The sequence below is a fragment of the Sminthopsis crassicaudata genome, chromosome 5 (genome assembly GCF_048593235.1).
Source record: "Sminthopsis crassicaudata isolate SCR6 chromosome 5, ASM4859323v1, whole genome shotgun sequence".
NCBI lineage: Eukaryota > Metazoa > Chordata > Mammalia > Dasyuromorphia > Dasyuridae > Sminthopsis > Sminthopsis crassicaudata.
Window position 1 is genome coordinate 288639138 of NC_133621.1, and position 21894 is coordinate 288661031.

Here is a 21894-nt window from a genome sequence, read left to right on the forward strand (position 1 = left end):
AGAAAAGAAACATATGTCCTGTCCTCAAGGTGCTCATCTTCTGTCAGATATTATGCTTTTATACTATTTATAAAACATGGAGATCAAGAAATAATACAGAAATATCCCCATTCTTAGTGATTGTCTTTCTCTAAGTGTCAGCTGAATTGCCAGCTTTTTACAAGAAGTCTTTACCAGTCCCCACTTAATGTTAATGTCTTCCCTCTGAGAGTGTCTGCCATTTATCCTCTGCATAGATACTTTGTGGTTGTATCATAGTTGTATCCATATTATTTCCTTTATTAGATTATGAGCTCCTTGAGGGCAGGAACCATTTTTGCTTTTCTTTATCTCCCTGGCACCTAACACTGCCTGGGAGGTAGAAGATGCTTAAAAATGTTTATTGGCTCAGAGTTTATTTATTAAGGAAATAAAAGTTCACAATTATAAAATATAATCTTATGTTAATTGTAAGATTGTCCTGATAAAGATAAGGAAATTGCCTAGCTCCTTAATACATTTTTGTCTAAGGGAATTAAATTGGTGTATTTTATGTAGATAAGGAAAAGAAGGGAATGGAGAGATAGGAAACATTGATATTAATAAGGACTTAATCTGACAGGACTGGAACTAATCACAGGTGAAATAGGAAGACCCCTGGATGCAAAGGGCACCAAAAAGCCCCAATGAGATAAATTTTTAGATAACTATGGATTTTTTGGTCAATAATAGGTTATATAACAAAGTTTGACCCTTGGCTCCACTAGGCCCCAGTTAAAGTTAATTCTTCCAATAGTATTTTAGAATGGAATAGTTCCTGAAATAACTGAAACTCAGGATGTGTCAACATCAGTGAAGACCACGATGGGAAATCATGAGGGCCGAGGGCAAAAGAAAGCAGACTTATGGTGCTGGGTGCTGTGCCAAATGAGGGAGCAGACACTGCAAATAAAGTACAGATGTAGAGTTTTGGAGTGTAAGAAGGGAGACAAGCAGAGAGTAGAGCTGAACCCAATATAGGACAAAGGGAAACTTTGCCTAGAGGGACCAGAATTTTGAACGTGTAAAGATATAATTAAGATTGTGCAATTTAAAAAAATATTCCACATGCAATTTGAGGTAACAATTGGGAAAACAAGAAAATAAGGAATCGATAGGAAGATTCAATCTCATCACCCTCTTTTATGTTAGATTCATTCTGTCATCAAGAATATTTGTTTAGGGGCAGCTAGGTGGCACAGTGGATAGAGCACCAGCCCTGAAGTCAGGAGGACCTGAGTTCAAATCTGGTCTCAGACACTTAACACTTCCTGGCTGTGTGACCCTGGGCAAGTCACTTAATCCCAATTGCCTCAGCAAACACACACACACACACACACACACACACACACACACACACACACACACACACACAAAGAATATTTATTTAAAATGAGTAAGCCATCACCTAAGACAGAGTTAGGGAATGGCTGGCCTCTGAGCCATAGGAAGCCCATGAAATCACTTGCATAATCAACTATAGTAGATGATGAGTTGAAAATTATATACAACAACCAACCTCCCATTGTTCGAGTTCTATAAATTGAGAATTTTGTATGGCCCACAAATGATGTTATATTTAAATAGCCCTTGGTTAAAAAAAAAAAAAAAAAGACTCCCGACTTCTGATCTAAGACTTGAAATTGCTATCATTACAAAGATATTTTGGTTATAACAGGACTTTTCCTGTGCTTAACTCTGCCTTATATTTGGACCCTGGAGAAATAAAGAGAATATGTGACTTTGCCCATTCTGCTGGGATATTAAGCCCATCAAGTGTTCCCATTCCTGATCTTCCTAGGTTGCCATGGCCAATGAATTTATCACCAAATGGCCCTCCTACTGGACATGAGCTTCCCAGCCCTCAGACAGCAGTGCCATTTGGTTACCTTGGCCATATCCAAAGATTTATCTGCCCAGGAGAATCTGCCAGAGCTTGTACTCTGATGCCATGACCTTCAAATCATAAGGTCACTTCCATGCCCTAATGAGACAATAGAGGAAGATGTCTCTCGAGGAACACCATACACACTGCTATTACCCAACCAGATGCATTTTTAATTCTATTCCTTGACAAAATGGCAGACAGGACAGTGAATAGAGAGCCAGTCTTGAAGCTAGAAAGACCTGGGTGGAAGTCACATCACTAACCCATGCTAATGTGACCCTGGACAAATAATCTAAGATCTGGGTGCCCCACGAAGCTCTTTAAGACTACAAATTGCAGGGGGGAAATGTCAACCTGCATTTCCTCACCTGGGACTTTCATATATAAATGAAGTCACAGGTCTAATCCTTATCCCTATCTTCTGACAAAATAAATCTATGTAGTCCAAAATATCAATATCAAAATGTATGTGAGAACTATCATTATGTAATCCCTCTATCCCAGTATAAATATTGATCATTGGCTTTCTAAATAAAAAAAAAAACAAAACTTAATTGAAATGTTCACCTTGGGCTCAGGATTTTGTTGGAAAATAAGGCTGCCTCTCTTTCAAATGAAAATGGAAAGCATTCTGTGTATCCTGCCTTGTGATTCAGAAAACATCCAAGACTTATTCACTCAGCTGTACTTTTTCTCTGGTCATTGAATAACAGCTGCTGAAACTGCCCCTCTTCCCCTCCAGCTCTCAGCTGCTGCTTTGTACACAGACTGTGGGGATGAAGCAATGCTTGGCATTCCCTCTCCTGCCTGTCTCCTCTGAGCCGAGCGGCTCGGAACTCTCTATGATCTTTAAGCACTCTGCTATCCCAGCTTGACTTTCTCATTCCAGCCCCAACATGAGAATTCTCTTGATTAAAAATAAGAGATGGAGGGCAAAGGAAAGGAAGGAGGGAGAAAAAGAAGGAAGGAGGGAAGGAAGGAAGGAAGGAGGGAAGGTAGGAAGAAAGGAGGGAAGGAAGGAAGGAGGGAAGGAAGGAAGGAAGAAAGGAGGGAGAAAAAGAAGGAAGGAGGGAAGGAAGGAAGGAAGGAAGGAGGGAAGGTAGGAAGAAAGGAGGGAAGGAAGGAAGGAGGGAAGGAAGGAAGGAAGAAAGGAGGGAAGGAAGGAAGGAGGGAAGGAAGGAAGGGAAGGAAGGAGGGAAGGAAGGAAGGAAAGAAGGAAGGAAGGAAGGAAGGAAGGAAGGAAGGAAGGAAGGAGGGAAGGAAGGAAGGAAGGAAGGAAGGAAGGAAGGAAGGAAGGATTCTGTAGACTTTTACCTCATTATGCCAAAGACTTTTCTTGACTCAGAAAGGGGACTTCCTAGTCATAGACAAGCTCGACAAGCCAAAGCTCCTCACTTGTAGCTCATTCAAGAACCTAAATCATGGGTTTATCCATAGGATGAGCAACAGGCCCAGCTGGCTGACCTTCTTCATGTTCCCACCAAGCAAAGAACATCAGCCTGGGAATACTCACCTAATCTCTTTATAATCCTTCTTCCCTTCCCCCTCAGGGATTGATGGGCTCTGCTGGTTCCATCCAACTTTAGAGCACTCACATGGACATAGCCATATCCATTTATTTGCTACTATCGTGTACCTCAAAAGGGAAGATTAGGGTGGTTTGGAACAACAGTGATAAAAATAAGACTGGCAAATTCCTGGTACTTGTTTGCAAAATTTCTCTCTATCTAGAAATGTTCTCATTCTAAACTCTTTTTCCCCCCCTTATCATGGAGAACTATTCTCACAGAAATTATAAGATCTCATTTTACTGAAACCAACTGCCCTGTAAAAATGGGAAAGTAAAACTCTTGTCTTAAAAGAAGGGAGGTTCCTGAGTTAAATCCAAACACTAAGCACAGGTAAGTCTTCTTTCTGGGGACCACCTTACTTGGAAAGTAACCTGTTTACTTCCTGCTTCTTAGAATGGTCTATTGGTGAATCTCCAGTTGGGGAAGAACAAGACAAGCAGAACTCCAACACCTCACAAAGTGCTCTCTTTGTGGAAAAGCCCCAGAATGGAATCGTGAAAGTTGGTGAGTGTCTGGGATTTAGGGCTGTGCTGGAGAGCACCTTCCCTGCTTGTATGAGTCTTTCTAGTGTCTAGTATATAAGTCCTTAATATGTGCTTTTCTGTCCACCTAGCTAGTTAGTTTTGTCTTAATAATGCAGAAACTGAAAGATGGCCCTAGGTGTCTTGGTGATTTACATTTCACAGGTTTGGTGAGTATGTGCACAGAGACCTGTGCTGTGCAAGTTCTGAAAGACAATCAGCTACCTGTTCCATCAATATTTCAGAGGATGATCTGGGACCTTATTGATGTGAATATTCTCTCCAACAGGGCAGAACAAAGCCCATCTATACTATTTTATCCTGTGCGATTATTATCCATGTTCTTCTACAGATGCTCCAAAGATCTACCTTTGGGCTGGAGGGCCCCCTTCCTTCTTTGTTGTCTAGATCTTTTTTCCATTTCATGGGGAATTGTGCAGCACTGGGGTGGCCCATCTGCTTGCCCTCTCTGGCTGTGGGACCAGTCCATGTCTTTCTTATTATATGCTTTCTAAGTAACTTCCCTTTCACCACTTCTTAAACAGATCATCCCTGGTACTGAAGCTGACTCAAGTCCTACCTATATTCCTTTTTTGACCATTGGGTCACTGGCAAGTTTTCTTTTTCTTTTTCCAAATACATGCAAAAATAATTTTCAACATTCACCTTTGCAAAAGCTTGTGTTCCAAATTTTTTCTCCCTCCCTCCCCACATCCTCCAGACAGGAAGCAATCCAATATAGGTCAAACATGTGCAATTCTTCTAAATCTATTTCCATTTTTGTTATGCTGCACACACACACACACACACACAAAATCAGATCAAAACAGGGGGGAACCATGAGAAAAAACAAATAAGCAAATAAACAACCACCAAAAAAAAAGGTAAAAGTACTGTGTTTTGAGCCAAATTCAGTCTCCATAGTTCTTTCTCTGGATGCAGATGCCTCTTTCCATCAAAAGTCTATTGGAATTGTTTTGAATCACATTGAAAAGAGCTAAGCAATTTTGCTTTTTCAAAGATGGTTGTGTTCCAAGATTCACGAGCATCTAGAATTACTGGGAAAATACTTGTGAATTTTTGAAGGTTAAATATGTTACTAAAATCTTTAGAGTTTGAATATTTTTAAGGTAGAATCAATTTCACCTCTGAAAGAGATTGGCTGGGTGACCCTGGATGAATCCCCTCAGCTCTCAGTACTCTGGGTTATTCTCTAATGTTAAAAGTATAGAGAAATTCTCTCTGTCTCTGTGTCTTTCTCTGTCACTTTATCTCTGTCTCTGAATCTGCATATATATATACACATATATACACATATATGTATATATATGTGTGTATGTATTTGTATTTTTATACATGTATATATATATACTGTGTGTGTATATAAGTGTGTGTATCTTTTTTTAACTGAAGTTGGAATTGTGTGTGTGTTTAGGTGAAAAATATTATCTTTATTGACAAAATTGAAGCCAAAGATCTTTGAAAACCCACATCATATCTCTGTCTCTTTATCACTTTCTGTCTTTATCTCTGTGTAAATAAATATGTATATATATGTGTGTGTATATCTTTTTTAACCAAAATTGCAATTTTGTGTGTTTTTTAGGTGAAAATATTACCTTTATAGCCAAAGTTGAAGCCAAAGATCTTCTTCGAAAACCCACGGTCAAATGGTTCAAAGGAAAATGGATGGACTTGGCTAGCAAAGCTGGGAAACATCTTCAGCTGAAGGAAACCTTTGAAAGGCAAACTAGGGTATAGTGATGACCTCAGAGTCATTTGCTCATTGTCTCTGCCTGCTCAGATTGCATTTTCCAGAGCTATAACTGACCCCCAGGTGACTGGGCCTTTGCACAGGATGCAACAGAGCAGGGAGGGATCATGTCTCACATCAGCACCAGGAACAGCAGAGGGACAGTCTATTAGCAACCCCAGCAGTCACTGAGAGGCGTTCTTCCTTCTCAGCTGAGTCCTATCTTGATATTGGACTCTTGGTTATTGTTCTTGATGTCTCCTAAAAGCAAGACAACTCAGCGCATGCCTGCTGACAACCAAGCTGGGACTATTGTACTTAATGAAGAATTTGACTCCATTGCTGTCCCACATGATACACTATATTTTTGTAGGTGCTCTTGTCCTTCTGACAGTCAAAATCATAGAGGGAAGAGAGAATGAGACCATCTAGTCCAACCCTCTTATTTTATCCCTTCCATAAACTTATAGATGTAGAAACTGGGTTTTAGGAGATTAAGTAATCTCCCTAGGATCATACAGGGATGGAGTGATAGGATCATAGATTTCTATCTGAGGGGCCTCAGAAGCAATTGAGTCCAAGCCTATAATTGTACAGGTGAGGAAACTGAGCCTCAGAGAAGTTACTTGATTTTAACTCACTTCCTCTGACTCCAGAGCCAGGTACTCTATGCACTCTGCTGGTGACTAATCATGAGTATGGCCAAGCACTTGTATTCAGGAGCCAAATAGCTTTAGATTTTGAAGTGAAATTAGTAGGAGAAAATATATTTCAATACTATACAGATGCATGATCTTACTTTTCCTCTAATGCAGATTGTAGCCTACCTGAGATGGTACTCAAAAGATACTATAGCTTTTTAAAAAAAATCATTCCTTGGTGTCCAGCCTTCAGGTGATGGCCCTTGCCAGATTTTGCAGGTTTAATCTTTGATGACAAATTTAAAGCCCATGCTTGAGTCCGTAACAGAAGCATCCTCAGCTTAGTAGGAACTCTCTGAGCATTTTAATTTGTACTTTTTTTAAACTTTGTACTCATAAAACAGGTGTGATTTTACCAACCTATCTCATTTCAGATGTACACATTTGAGATGCAGATCATCAAAGCTAAGGAGAATTATGCTGGAAACTACAGGTGTGAAGTGTCCTACAAGGACAAGTCCGATAGCTGTTCCTTTGACCTCGAAGTACATGGTAAGCTCCCACTGCTATTGGGATCTTTCTGGTTCTTTGGAAGGGATAGCAAACATTAGGCCAGCTCTGAAAGGAATTACTTTATAAAATATGACTTTATGGGGGGCAGCTAGGTGACACCAGTCCTGAAGTCAGGAGGATCTGAGTTCAAATGTGGTCTCTGACACTTAACACTTTCTAGCTGTGTGACCCTGGGCAAGTCACTTAACCCCAATTGTCTCAGCAAAAAAAAAAAAAATCATTCCTTGGTGTCCAGCCTTCTGGTGATGACTCTTGCCAGACTTTGCTGATTTAATCCTTGAATGACAATCTTAAAGTCCATACTTGAGTCCGTAAGAGAAGCATCCTCAGCTTAGTAGGAACTCTGAGCTTTTTAATCAGTTGACTTAGCCTCTGAAAACCCAGATTACTTCCTCTCCCATAATAAAGTCCATAGTACTCCTTTAGGAGAAGTGAAACAGGGGTTAAGAATATAATGAGTATTTTAAAAAATTGTACAGACAAGAAAAGGTATGAAACCTAGATATCTAGAAGAGCACAGGAAGGATGGTGAAAGTTCTGTATTCTATGATTCATGGGGATTAAAGACAATATAGGATATTGGAAAGAATTCTTAAAGTTAGAATCAGAATACGTGGGTTCATATTCCAAAATCACTTTACCTTCTAGACTGTGGCTTCCCAGTCAACAAAATGGGAAGTCACATCAACCAAGCAAGCACATATTAAGCACTTCCTGTGTACAAAGTATATATTGAGGACTAGGGATACAAAGAAACATTTTCTCTCCCCTTAAGAAGCTCACTTTCCTACAAGAGTGGAAGACAACATACAAACTACAAGGCACTTCTAAGAGTAGAGAAAAGGAAATCCAAAAGAGAAGATGGAAAGATCTCTTGGAATAAGTGAGAATCCCAATGCTACTTGGAGTACCTCACTCACAAGGTTGTTGAGAAAAGTGCTTTGTAAACCTTAACAAAAATCAATGATAGTTATAAGATGGATGGTTGAATAAACTGGTTGTATTTCAACAAGGAAAAGATAAGCCAGACATAGAATTTTAGAGCTGGCAGTCAGTCTTAAGGTCTTTAAAAGTCATCTAGACCACGCCTTTCTATTTTGTAGCCCAGAGACTTCCCTATTGTCCATAAGTGAAAAGCCCAGGTCTAGGATTCATATCTGTGGACCACAAACCCAAAGATCTATCTCCCTGTACCATCCTTCCTGGAATCCCAAAGAGTAGCACAATCTTTTATTTGATGAGTTGCTCTTTACTTTTATCCAAAGGACCATCCTAAGACTAAGGGGTAGAAGCTTAGATAATCACTTACCTTGAAGTATGCCTTAGAGCTCAAACTACTTTCCCATCCTTTCTCATCCAGTCCTTAAAATGATGGTGTTCCAGAAACTGTTAGCCAATCCAATTTATAGATGAGCCAAAGGAAATCCGGAGAGATGAACTGGTTTTTCCTAACTGAGGTCACACAGCTAATAAGTGTCAGAGGCAGAAGTTTTATTTCCACATTCAAGGAGGGAGATTGAGGTTCATCATTAAAAAAAAAAAAAAGACTTTCTCATCAATCAAAACTCCCTAACAATGACAAATAGAGACTGCCTTACCAGAAAGTGAGTTCCTCATCACCAAAGTTTTCAAGAAGCTTGATTTCTGTCAGGAAAGACAGAATGGATTTTCGCACAGTTTGAGAGATTGGACTAGATGATCTCTAAGATCATCTTAGTGACTATAGAACCACAGAATCATAGATTCAGAACAAGAAAAAACTGCAGCTAAGTAGAGAAACAGAGCTAGAGACATTTGGGGGTGTTCATAGGGTTACACAGGTGATAAGTAGCAGGAGTAGAATTTGAATCCAGATCTTCTAACTCCAGTGCACCAAGCTGTATGGCTCATGGTCTAAGTCTGCAAGAACCCTGCTCCTCTCTGCTTCAACTGGAGCTCTGATCGCACCCAAAGTCCTTCTCTTCAGGACCATTAACTCTTGTTTTCTTTTCTTTTAAAGAATCTACTGGAACCACTCCAAACATTGATATCAGATCTGCTTTCAAAAGAAGGTAACTTCAAATGGGCATCTTGGGATGCGTAGAACTCGTGTAATAAAATGGGATAGGATAAGGGTACTTGTTGCCCCCTCTTCCTTGTATTCCTTTGATACAACTGCCAATCATGGACAATCACATACCTCTCCATGTGTTTGAGGCTAGATTAATTGGAGGGCTAGAGATGAGCTTGGGATTGGGATGAGCTGGAGGACTATGTCAAATTTAATGTACGATCAGTTTTAGAATGAACTGGCTCCAGTCAAACCCACATTTTCCTGAGGGTCACTTTGGTTTTCAAAAAACTCAAGAGTTTTTCTTCCTGAAATAGATTTGTTTTAGGTTATGTGTATATAATGAAAGTGTACATAAGTGCATACACACACATGTTTAAAAATTTAACTCCTGAAAGAATGGTGCTCTCCGTGGTACCTGCTGATTATCATGGAGAGCAGAGCTTCTTAAACTTTTTCCACACGTGATCCTTTTTCACTCTGGAAATTTTTACTCACCCCCAAGGATTAGGTATATAATATGTAAAATATATATCAAATATTTACTGATAATCAATAAAAATTTTGCAATTCCCACATTCAATTACATGATCCTATATGGTGTCATGACCCACAGTTTAAGAAGCTTTGATGTAGAGAATGGAAGCATCTTTCTTTTTTTCCCATCCTACACCTTAACTTAGTAACAGGATAGAGACTCAATTTATCCAAGGGCTGATCAAGCACTATAAGCAGAGCTAACATTTATATAACTCTTTAAGGTTTGCAAAGTGCTCTACATATATTGTCCCATTTAACCCTCCTGATAATATTATGAGGCAGGTGCTATCATGCTCATTTTTCCAGTCGAGAAAACTGAGTTACTGAGAGGCTAATTGACTTGTTCAGGGTCATACAGCTTGGGAGTATCTAAGGTAGAATTTAAATCCAGATCCTTTTGATGCTGAGGTAAGCTCTCTCCACTCCCGCCCTATCTCCCAGTAACTGGGAGATCCCTAGCCAGAAGGACCTTAAGAACTTTTCATTTTCTTTTCTTATCTTTTTCCAATCTCCCTAAACTCAGGAGCTTTTAGACTGGATTGTAATTGAAATCACCTTTAATCCTCCTCAATATCCCTAGATATGAAATGTGCTATTTGAAGAACATTGTTTAAGTCCATTGTTTATAATTATAGTACCTTCAAGCTCCTTCTGGCATATCTTTGGGACAAATTTGCTCCTGGTCCAGTATTAGAGAAGATCATTATTATTTAAACCCAAATATCCCCTAGTAGTCATGTTGATTTAATCACATAGACAAACAGCCTCTGAGAGACAGACAAGGTCAGAGCAGACTAGAGGGCAGTTGGATATCCACCTAATGGTCTGTCAGATAACTGACCATTTTTGTACTTTTCTGGGGAGCGGGAACATGAGTGTCAGTGACCTGCTGTACTCCTAGAAACTCTGTCTAGTCTTGTCTAGTCAGTTGACATCATGGGAATTTCCCCAGCCTGCTTTGGGAAGTTAATCCCCTGCCGAGTTAGGGTCAAATCATCCTGGGCCAGTTGGAAAATGATTGTCTTTTAGACATGACTTCTTGCCTTCAAGGACTTTGCTTCAAAAATAGCCTAGTTACATAATAAGCATACCTAAGAAGCCAGTATATTAAAAAAAACTTATCAGAGTCACGCATAAAATATGGGCCAGAGTTTGGCTTATAAGGTATAAAAATGTGTTTCTTGATTCCTTTTTAAGTCCATATGGCACAAGATAGATAATACCAAAAACTTGCCATCTATGTTGCTTTTCATCTAAAGACCACAGAATCTTCAATTCAGTTTTTTACAAACCCTTAACTTATACATCAGAAAGCATCCCCACAAACATACACACATGGCCTGCTATGGAAATTGGTATCATTTAAACATTACATTGCCCAAATTAGAGTACTGAAGAGAATAATTTTTTAAAAAAACCTGGAGTCGGGCAAAACAAACACCTGATATAATTTTGGCAAATGTAGAAGGAATGAATAATAATCTTGTCAGAATAGATGGATTAGAAAGGAGCTTAAATAGTTTGCAGAAGAAACTCACACTGCAAATAGCCCTACCCCTTACTGCCATTCTTTGACTGATCAAAGTTAATTTGATATGGTACTAGCTCTTTAATCAGGTTAAATATTTTGACCAATGTAACATCTGTATTTTATTCATTATATTTTTTAAAAGTTATCTTGAATTGAAATCTTTGTTTCAAAGCAATGAAAAAAACTATGATTGGGTATTTTTTTTTATTTTAAGCATACTTCTTGTTCTACTGCCTTCACAAACAATGAAAATATGTTTGCTTAACTGATGAATCCACAAACGAAATAATATTTCCCAATAACCCTATCATCAATTTTATTTTTTTCCCTTTTGGAAAAAATGACAGTGGAACACTTCAAGGCCTGGAATTCTCTCTGTCTCTAGCCCCAGTTTTTAAGCAGGGCACTGCAAATATTTATCTCAAAAAGAAACTTGCATTCTGAACAAGTTTATTCTATAAGGAAAAGGAAAAAACTTAAAATACAAATTTATGTCCTTGGAAATATAGAAATGTGCATACCTCAGAAAGGCCTCTCCTCACTCCAAATGTTTGCTATTAATTTAAAATAAAACTTTTTTTGAAAACACCATTATAACTTGTGTATTGTATGCACATTGTTTTTTTTTAACCCCACAGACGCTTTCTTAGAAAACTATAAATAACATTTGTAAACAGCAGGAAACAAAACCTCCATTTTAAATTTTAAACATGTAAGTAAATGGTACCATTTTGATGTCAATTCTTTAGCTTCTGCTCAGTCTCAGTTAAATCTCTCTCTAGTCAAAAAGGTGACTGCATGCCAAACCTAAGATGCATTCTTCTACAGGACATCATTTACCAAATAAATAATTAAAGCTTCATTGCTAATTCAATGAAGCCCAAAGAACTGGTTTCTTTATACTTAAAAAAAAAAAAAAGCTTGAGTAAATATTGCTGTTGTAACCAAAAACAAATTATTTCCCTTATAAGAGCAAAAGGAATGCATCTTTAAATAAGCTACCCTCTATCTCTACTTTGGAATCATACATAAAGTTGGATTTTTTTTTTTCTTTTGAATATGTCATCTGCTCATTTTCACCACCAGGGTAACTTGGGCTATGAGGCTTTCTTCTATGTATTTGATACTGATATTCATTAGAACAAAGCCAATCTCTTGTCTCCCTGCACGACAGAAATCGCCAAAGTCCTTTGTCCAGACCTCATAGTTGCAAAAACAAAGAACTTTCTGTTGGTTGGCTTGAATGCATTTGTGTTACTCAATTATAACACAAATCTACGCAACTTGATATATATGCAATCTATGGAATATGGTTACTTTGCTGGGTCTGTGATCTCATCAATGTGAACCCTCCCTCCCATGATGCAGATCACAGAAACTTTTCTGAAACTGGAGCATAACACAAGTCTTTGTGTTGACTTTTCCACAAGAGCACCTGCTAGAAATGGAAACTGTCCCTTGTGTGAAAAAAATACAAGTTTGTGTTGATTTTAGTCCTGTTCCTGTTGTGCAAAAAAAAAAAAAATTGCATATACGTTCTCTCTAGAGTGTTTGCAATGGATAGTGGTCCTTGTCTCAGTGAGTTAACACCGGTTTGCTTTTCTTTTATTAACAACAGCGGTGAAGGACAAGAGGATGCAGGAGAACTTGACTTTAGTGGTCTCCTGAAACGTAGGTGAGAACCAATGGCGAAGTGAGGAGCTGTGGGCTGGAAACCGTTAGCTTCGTGCACAGAAAAGTCAAGTTTAAAATGAATGGTTTTTCTTCCTAACATATTGTGCTTGGAGAGCTTAACAGTGTAATCTAAGAAAACAGAGAAAGGAAAGAATTGTCTATTCATTTGAAAGATTTTAGGAAATGCTTTAAATGTTTAAAAAAATCTTTTGAAAACTTTATCTGTGAAACTTCACCTTTTCCCCCTGCCAGCTGGGGATGGGAAGATGGGAAAATGGAGACCGATATAGACAGATCTCTGCTGTACCTCACACAAACCTTTAAGATGAGCCACTGACCAACAAAGATTAGAAATTCATCTGGAGAAAATTGATCACCTCTAGTTAATCATCAATAAGGGCACCAATCCAGTACCTTGCACTTGATAGAACGCACCATTCATTTGAGCTTTAAAGATTTTACTAATGTCTCTTATTTCTTTTGCATTTAATCATATTTAAGGTGCTTTACAGAAACAATCTTTTTTGATCCTCCCCTCAGCCCTAGGAAGTAGGCAGGAGAGATGGAGTTTTCAGCCTTCTACAATTGAAACAGAGTGGGGCTGTGTAACATCACAGAGCTAGATAAAGAAGAATCCTGGGCTCCTAATCTGGTGTTCTTTTCAGGACAATGGTTTTGCCACAAGATCAGATATTATTAGTATGGCAATACCTTTCAGGCAGATTTGACAGGAGCCATAGTAGCTAAAATACCAATATTGGTCATAAAAAGTTCTGGCAGAATTTCATACCTTGTTTTGGATGCATGGCAAGTGGAAAAGATAGAATTAGGATATCTTACCTACTTGTACAATGCTGGTCATTCTCCTGAAACCTTAATACTCTCAGTAAGGACATAATTAGTATCATAGATGTAAGGGACCTCCAGGGAGAGATGTGGTAAGCAGCCAATCTGAGTTGCACCTCCAGATCCCAGGCAGCTAATTTTGTTATATTTATATTTTACAAAACATGTTTGTAAATGATCTGGGAGGAGATCTCCCAGCAAGTGCTAGGTTGATCATTCTAAATTAACAGCTCAAAAAATTGATTGTGATTTTCTGTTTGCCTGAAGATCAAATCTTGTGATTTTTCTTCTATTGAAAGTTTTTCCAACAACATACAAGACCAATTTTTAGTGCAATTGGATGATGTTGACTCTACATTAAAGTCTGCTCTAAAGGAATAGGATCTATATAAATATTTTAGTACTTTAAATTATACAAAAAAAATAGCTAATAGAATTGTCAATTTATTTAAATTTTATGGAGATAGAATTATTTATATAAGTTATATAAATCTAAAAGATGAAATTTGAGGAATCTAGATAAGAAATATTATTATTTTTCCTCCATTTTTTCTTCTATTGAAATGCTATTATTCTCCAGTGAAATTTTACTTGAATTGAATTGAGTCTGGCTCTGGATGTTACCCCTAAAGATTTTTACATAGGATTTCACAGAACCTTTTAAAAATAAATCAATTAGCATAACATTGATCACTTATATACTCAGGGCCCTAACTACTTTGTCCCCAGGTGACAAAATTTACATAATACACTGGTTACTCTAGTTACTAAATCTCCTTCCAACTCAGCTGAATTTATACAAATTACTTCCATTATTTTCACATCCTGAATTATGAAGTTTATTGGAGGACACTAGTTCCAACACCAAGATTACTAGTTTATGGCTTCTGCATTTATATAATATTTGTAGAAAATCATGATAAGCAATATGAGGAATACTAAGAAACTTAAGATAGGGTCTCTGTCCTTATGTAAGTATGTATGATTTGACCCAAGATGTCCAGGCAAAAACACATGAAAAATTAAATAACAATACTAGATAGCATTTGACAAAGTACTAAACAAAGGACCTAAATTTAATTTTATAAAAGATTTTAAAAATGTTTAAAGCAAATCTGGTCATATCAGGTGTTTGTAGAGGTAAAAGAAAGTATTATCAAAGTAAGAGAAGTGAAAACAAAAAATATCAGGCAAGGTAGATAGCGTGTGTCTCCTTTTTTCATTCTCTTCACATCCCTAACTATTATTTTTACCTCATTGACTAGACTGGAATTGTCACTTAAGATTATATTCTTTTAACATGCTTTACTAATATCATAATATATTTCAGATACTATAAATGTAAGTTTTTCTGTGGGTTTGTGAATTGCATGCATTTTCATTGTAAGATATGGTTGCCATCTCTACTTCTATATAAAGTAAAATATCATTAGTATCAATTTTATTACACCCAAAATTTATTTAAAATCAAAAGATCTCCAAACTTTGGGCACTTCCAACAACATACAGGACCAATTTTTAGTGCAATTGGATGATGTTGACCCTGCGTTAAAGTCTATTCTAAAGGAATAGGATTTATATAAATGTTTTAATATTTTAAATTATACCAAAAAATGAATTAATAGAACTGTCCATTTATTTAAATTTTATGGAGATAGAATTATTTATATAAGTTATATAAGCCTAAAAGATGAGATCTGAAGAATCTAGATAAGAAATATTGTTATTTTTCCTCCACTTTTGCTTAAAACAACAGAGTGTGGAGTTAGGACAAGAAGGTGCAAACTTCAAAGGGCCAGATTTAAAGTTGATGTAAGGAAAACCTTCCTAACAACTAGAAGCATCCCAAAGTAGAATGGGCTGCCTTGTTAAGTAGTGAGTTTCTCCTTACTGGAAGTCTTAAGCAAAGGGTACTTGAGTCTAGTAGACAAAGGTTTTTTGAAGTACAGATAGGAATAGAATAGAAGTCTTCTGAGTTCCTTTGTGGCTCTGGCATTCTGTGGTTCTGGGAAGTGCATATAACTCCCAGAGGAGTTGAGGAGATGCAATTAAGAGTAGCTTTAACTGAAAATGGTCTCGATTTTGTTCCAGATACCAATATGTAGAAAGACTTAAAAATACCTGAGCTTAATCTCTAGCTGACAAGGAAAAATTATTTCACATCGGAAGCTGTAGAAGGCTGCTCCCTTTCCTGGGGTCCCAGTCCAGCTGGGTGGTCCCCCAGTCTGGCTATCTGACTCTTATTCCTCCATCTATTTTGTGCTGCTTCCTCTAGAGCTCTGAGGGCAATAGGTGGAAGCCCTTGCATGTGAATATCTTCATGTTCCATTCAACAGCAGTTTAGTGGTGACTGCTGTTCTTGGCCACTTGTGATCCTTCAGCAGAATGTCAGGAGAAGAAAGGAAGAAGAAAGTGGTGCTGGATATTTATGGCATTTACCAATAGGTTTTAGAGTCTGGGAGAGAGTAGAAAATTGGTAAAATTGACTAAAGAAATCCCACCAAAGATGCCGGTCCTTTCTTCATCAGCTTGTTAGAGACATAATTAGGAAAATCAAAGAAACACAGAATATAGAAACCAGGGGGGTCCTCAGAAATCATCTAATCCAGGAATTTCTTTTTGTGCCTTTTTTATGTCATGGATTCATTGGACAGTTTAGTGAAGCCTACAGACCCCTTTTCAGAATAATGTTTTTAAAAGCACAAAACTTATTATTTTGAAATAGTTGTCAAAATATATAGATATATAATCTATCTACCTATTACTATGTTGTAGTCCATGAATTAAACATATATGAATATATACATATACATATATTTTAATTCACAGACCATAACATAGTAACTTCTGATCTATACCAAACTCCCTTCTTTACAGATAAGAAAATGTTGGCCCCCAAAGAAGGTCCCAATATTTTGGGGATCATCTTTTAGATCTCTTAACATTGTATGAAGAACAGAAGAACAGGTGGGCAGTCCATAATTTCCCAAAATAATCACTTATTTAATTTTTTAAACCTGCTTTAATCAAATAAGTGGTTTTAAAACCAACAGTAAATCAATATTTGTAAATACTATATTATATATGTACACACATATACACACATGTATTCATGTGTTTGTTGTATATGTTGTATATATTGTATATATGTATATGCATATATGATGTGTATATATGCATTGTAAATACTATATATATACATACACATACATATACATATATGTATATATGTAGGGACTAGCCCCTAGGTTTCATTGTAGTCTTCAAGGGTTTCCTAAGGCACTAAGAGATTAAACGACTTGCCCAGAGTTACATAGTTGGCTTATATCAAATACAAGTCTTGAACCCAGGACTTCCTGACTTTGAGGCTAGTTCTCTATCCACTATATCTCACTGTCTCTTATGCAGAATACTTAATTTCTTTCATTCTCTACAAACATCAAAATCTTCTAATATTAAGTCCATTTTAATGAATACATTATCTGAATATGAACATTTAAACTCTTCTGGAATATCATCAAACTCAAGTTCTAACGAGATATCAGCAAAATAGTTCTCAAAAAATGCGAAGGGAAAAGAAGAAAAAAAGCAAGAATAGAGTATTTATAAAAACCAAAACCATCTCTTGTATTTCGAAAAGGAAATTTCATGACCAGAAAACTTTAAAACACTATTTTCAGTAATTGACTATATTTCTATGGACCTGGAAGCTCCCCTAAAATTTAATATGAAGATAATGAGACCAACTGTCTGCTTTATTCGCTTAGACCTTCAGAGGGAATTGTGGTACCTCATCTGCCAATGTTCATCTCGGTCTGTCCCTTCTTGAAAGGACAGTGGTAGCCTCTCTAACCCGGATGGCTAACGCCTTTTGCCTTTGGTAGGGAAGTCAAGCAACAGGAAGAAGAGCCAGAAATAGATGTGTGGGAGCTTCTGAAAAATGCCAATCCCAATGAATACGAGAAGATCGCCTTTCAGTATGGCATCACTGATCTGAGAGGCATGCTTAAGCGACTGAAGCGCATGAGGAGGGTTGAGAAGAAAAGCGCAGGTAGGTAGAAAGTGGAACCTTTTTTTAAAAAATTAATTTTGTTGGGTTTTTTTTTTTGGCTAAAATTAAAAGGTTAAGTCAAATAGCCTGATGCAATGAAATGTGGAGCTGATGGAGATTAAGGGAGAGGAGGTAATTAACACTGAAAGTGATCATTATCTCCTGAGGATGTCCTATGATTTTCAAGGTACAATGGGTACCATTCTTGTCCTGCTGATGCAGAGCTTACTTTGAGAACTTTAAATCCCATTCTAATTATGCTTTAAGAGGAAGATCATACCAATAGTATTCATATATATTTTTCCAGTGTGTGTCAATGAAAAGAGCCCTGGCTTTGGCGTCTGAAGCCTCAGGTTCTAATCTCACGTCTGATGTTCATTACCCGTGTGATCCTGGGGAAATCATTTAATCTCTTAGAACCCCAATTTTCCAATTTGGAAAATGAGATGGTTGGATTAGATGATCTCTGAGTTCCCTTCCGACCTGAGCTCTATGATCTGGTTTACAAATGAAGTTCAGACAATAATTTGCCCAGGATCACACAGATAATAAGTGTCAGAGATAAGAGATTAGAAGCCAGGTTTTTCTGGCTCTATTTACCATGCTGATAGATTCATCTCCATGGGAGACTCTATAAAATGATGTTGATTGGATGGAAAGTGCAAGATCTTGCTAATCATTTTAGTAAGGATTATGATTACACTGAAAAAAAAATCAATGATTCCTCTCATTTTAGCCTAACAAATTTTCAAAGCAACAACTCAAGGTTATCAAAAAGACAGCTTATTTCCTTACTTTGCCTTTTAAAATATATCTATCTATATATCTATATTGGGGTTTTTTAATCTTCAGGAATTTTTTTAAATGTGTCTATATTGCATACACAAATAGACATGGAATCTAAAATTATGTTTTATGATAATTGTGATAATAATTTATGATAAATCCATTATGATAATTGAATATGGAAGAAACAAAAATAAATTCTTCTCTAGTGAGCCTATTTGTTGGCATCCTTATTATATAATTAGTGAATCTATTTTTCCTATTTAAATTCTTAGCCCTCTTGCTTTTTTTTCATTTTCTAATAATCCTTCTTCCTATTTGTAGGCATTCTCATTATATAGTTAGTGAATCTATCTATTTTTCCTATTTAAATTCTTGGCCCTCTTGCTTTTTTTTTCTTTTTCTAATAATCCTTCTTCCTATTTGTAGGCATTCTCCTTATATAATTAGTGAATCTATTTTTCCTATTTAAATTCTTGGTCCTCTTACTTTTTTTTTTCTTTTTCTAATAATCTTCCTCTTCCTTTTCCTTCCAGCTTTTTCAAAAATTCTTGATCCTGCCTACCAGGTAGACAAAGGTGGTAAGGTCAGATTTGTGGTGGAGTTGGCAGACCCAAAACTAGAAGTGAAATGGTATAAAAATGGACAAGAAATACGGCCCAGTACAAAGTAAGTGTTGAATTAATGCATGCTGATGAGATCCTAGATTTAGAGCTGGGAGTAGGAATGGGGGGGTTTTTTCTCTGAGGCCATTTTGCAGATAAGGAAACTGAGGTGAAGAAGTTTGAAGTTCCTTGCTTAAAATCATCCAAGTAATGTGAGAGAGTTATGATCTGAACTCTGGTTTCTGCTTATAAATAAAATAATAAATCGATCTCACACTACTTCATATTTTGGTGAGCAGGTATTCATTGTTGTGATATCTGTTGCCAAAAGGTATGATGAAAAAACAAAAACTTCAACCCAGCATTTCAACATATATGGAATTTACATAGGGCGGCAAAACATGGAAATGATTGACTGTAGTTCTCTCTCTTTAGTCTCCTTTTCCACAATGTTAGAATCTACTTCCAACAGTCTGATTCTTAAATTAATGTACTTATGCATGTTATGTAAACAGAGGCAGGTGATATAATGGGCTGACCTGGAAGTCAGCAGGCCCTGGGTTCCAGGCCTGCCTCTGACATGGCTTCTGTGAGTCCAACCTCACAATGCCCCAAGTGGTTCTTTGATGCTCTCAGTAATAAAGAAAATCAGTGGGGAGACAGAATTCCCATGACAGGTGTTCCCTAGGCCAGTAGAATTCCCTGTGTATATCCAACTCTCAAAGCAAAGAACAAAATAAAGAATATATGAGATATAAAGAAGGGTAAGGTAAAATTTTTCATAAAAACCAGAGGAATTCATGTTCCCAAAACAATGTAATAGATGGAGTTCTGGGCTTAAAGTTGGGAAGACCTGTGTATGAGTTATACCAGCTTCGTGAAAATGGGCCAAGAAACCGTGACTGAGCCTCCACCTTTAAAATTTGTTAGTCAAGAAACATTTATTAAATGCCTACTATGTGCCAGGCACTAGGCTCAAAACTGGCACTGCAAATATAAAAAAGAAAGCCCTGGAGAAGCTTGCAGTCTAATAAGGGAATAAAACAAGGAAACTAAAGGTGGGCATGGGAGAGGGAAGATTTTGGGCAGAAGGGCATTATGGGGAAGTCCAGAGGATTCAGCCCTGTGGAAATAAAAAGAAAGGTAGCCTGGATGCTTCTGGACATGGAGGTTCTGAAAGGAGCTCTCCCTCACCATGAGAGGCAGCAGCTGCAGATTAGTGATGGGGAGGGCCAGGGCTGAAAGAACTTCCTGTCAATGATGGCAGTTCCTGGTGAAATGTTCATCATCCTTGAATATTATACAAAATCCATGCTAGAAACAAAAAGCCAGTGTTCAAAGTTGTTGAATTTAAGAACCTCACACTGACCAACTTATTTTTTTAAATTATCATTGTGGTGAGTCTGAACCAAAAAAAAAATCAATTTCACTAACATGAGTTTTCCTATTTAAAAACAGATACATCTTTGAGCACAAAGGAAACCAGAGAATCATGTTTATCAATAACTGCCAGATGACAGATGATTCAGAGTATTATGTGACAGCTGGGGATGAGAAATGTTCCACAGAACTCTTTGTAAGAGGTAAAATTACTTAAATCACACTTATTATTTTTTTCCTGTTTTAAAGCAGCTGCTTCTCTCTCTGCTTGGGTTAACGACCTGAGAATTCCTCTTTCAAGTTACTATTTTGTCTTATCGTATCCTGGAAGCACTGCGACTAACTTTAGAAGCCAGGACTTTAAGGATTATATAGGCTGCAAGAAAGACCACCAGTGCCAGTGTGAGGAATGGACTCAGATATGCTCTAGGTCCTTCCTTCCTAAAAAGTGTTTGGTGACCCTCTAATCTGCTTGAACAGCTGTTTGCTCCTGTCTTTCCTGCATTTCTTCATTTTCAGCAACTGCTTCCACGCCATCCTCCCTGCTTTTCATAATTATCCCCTAATCCCATTCACAGCCCAAATCCAGGAGTTCAGGAATATTTCTGGAGAAGGATTAGGTACAGAAGAGGAACTAAATCTCTTCATATTCCAATAGGAAGTTCTATAAATTAATTCGGCAACTAAAACTTTACTTCAAGAGGAGCCTGGAGTTTTGAAAACAAGCTATTTGATCTTTGTAGGAAAAAATGTTCAAGAGAGCAGCGATTGTTGTTATAATAGGATAAAATGAACCTTTGGATTCCCAAAGTAAACATAGTCTCCGTATGTGTTACTTCTATCCCCACTCGGGGCTGGATCCAGTATATTAGGTCACTCTAGTCTGAAAGAGATTGACCACTACTACTGATCAAATGTCTGCTGCTTTTGTTCTCAAACTCAGTCACTGAGCTAGGTTTAAAAAAATTAATTTTTTTTACTGTGACTTCAGGATATGGATCCTATGAGGCAGTGTGGAATTATGAGTTGATAACTCAATTCGGATAACTGGATTCCAATCTTGATTCTGGGCCCCATTTCCTCCTCTGTAAAAGTAGAGAAGCAGCCTCTGAGGTTTCTTCCAACTAGAAAGTCCCATGATTCTGTAGAACCTTATTCATGAAAATCTGGCTGCTTGCCCATCTGCACAAGCTTAGACTTTCCCTTACAACCACCTTCATTAAGGGGGAGAGTACACTGGTTCATGGGGCTTCTAGAAGAGAAGCTTCTAGTGACTGCCATTTGCTGAGAGATCATTTGCAGAATACTACTAACTGAACCCTGTTCATGATGAATAGAATGCTTCACTCTATTCTCTTTACTACAAAATGCACCCCAAATGGAAAACTCGAGATCTATGCTACCTACCTAGAACAGGACTTCTTAACCTGAGGTCCCTAAATAGACTTCAGAGTGGCCCTGAACTG

The 21894-nt window shown here is 37.4% G+C and overlaps 1 protein-coding gene across 13 annotated transcripts in view; it reads left to right on the forward strand.

The window, feature by feature from the left end:
* MYBPC1 (myosin binding protein C1) overlaps positions 1-21894 on the forward strand; it is a 107197-nt gene that overhangs the window by 43142 nt on the left and 42161 nt on the right. For all 13 annotated transcript variants that reach the window (XM_074271378.1, XM_074271382.1, XM_074271377.1 and 10 more), the window contains 8 exons: positions 3871-3981; positions 5605-5753; positions 6827-6944; positions 8965-9016; positions 12705-12761; positions 17491-17657; positions 18980-19112; positions 20507-20631. In XM_074271378.1, the coding sequence (XP_074127479.1) occupies positions 3871-3981; positions 5605-5753; positions 6827-6944; positions 8965-9016; positions 12705-12761; positions 17491-17657; positions 18980-19112; positions 20507-20631 (912 nt within the window). The remainder of the gene's footprint in view (positions 1-3870; positions 3982-5604; positions 5754-6826; positions 6945-8964; positions 9017-12704; positions 12762-17490; positions 17658-18979; positions 19113-20506; positions 20632-21894) is intronic.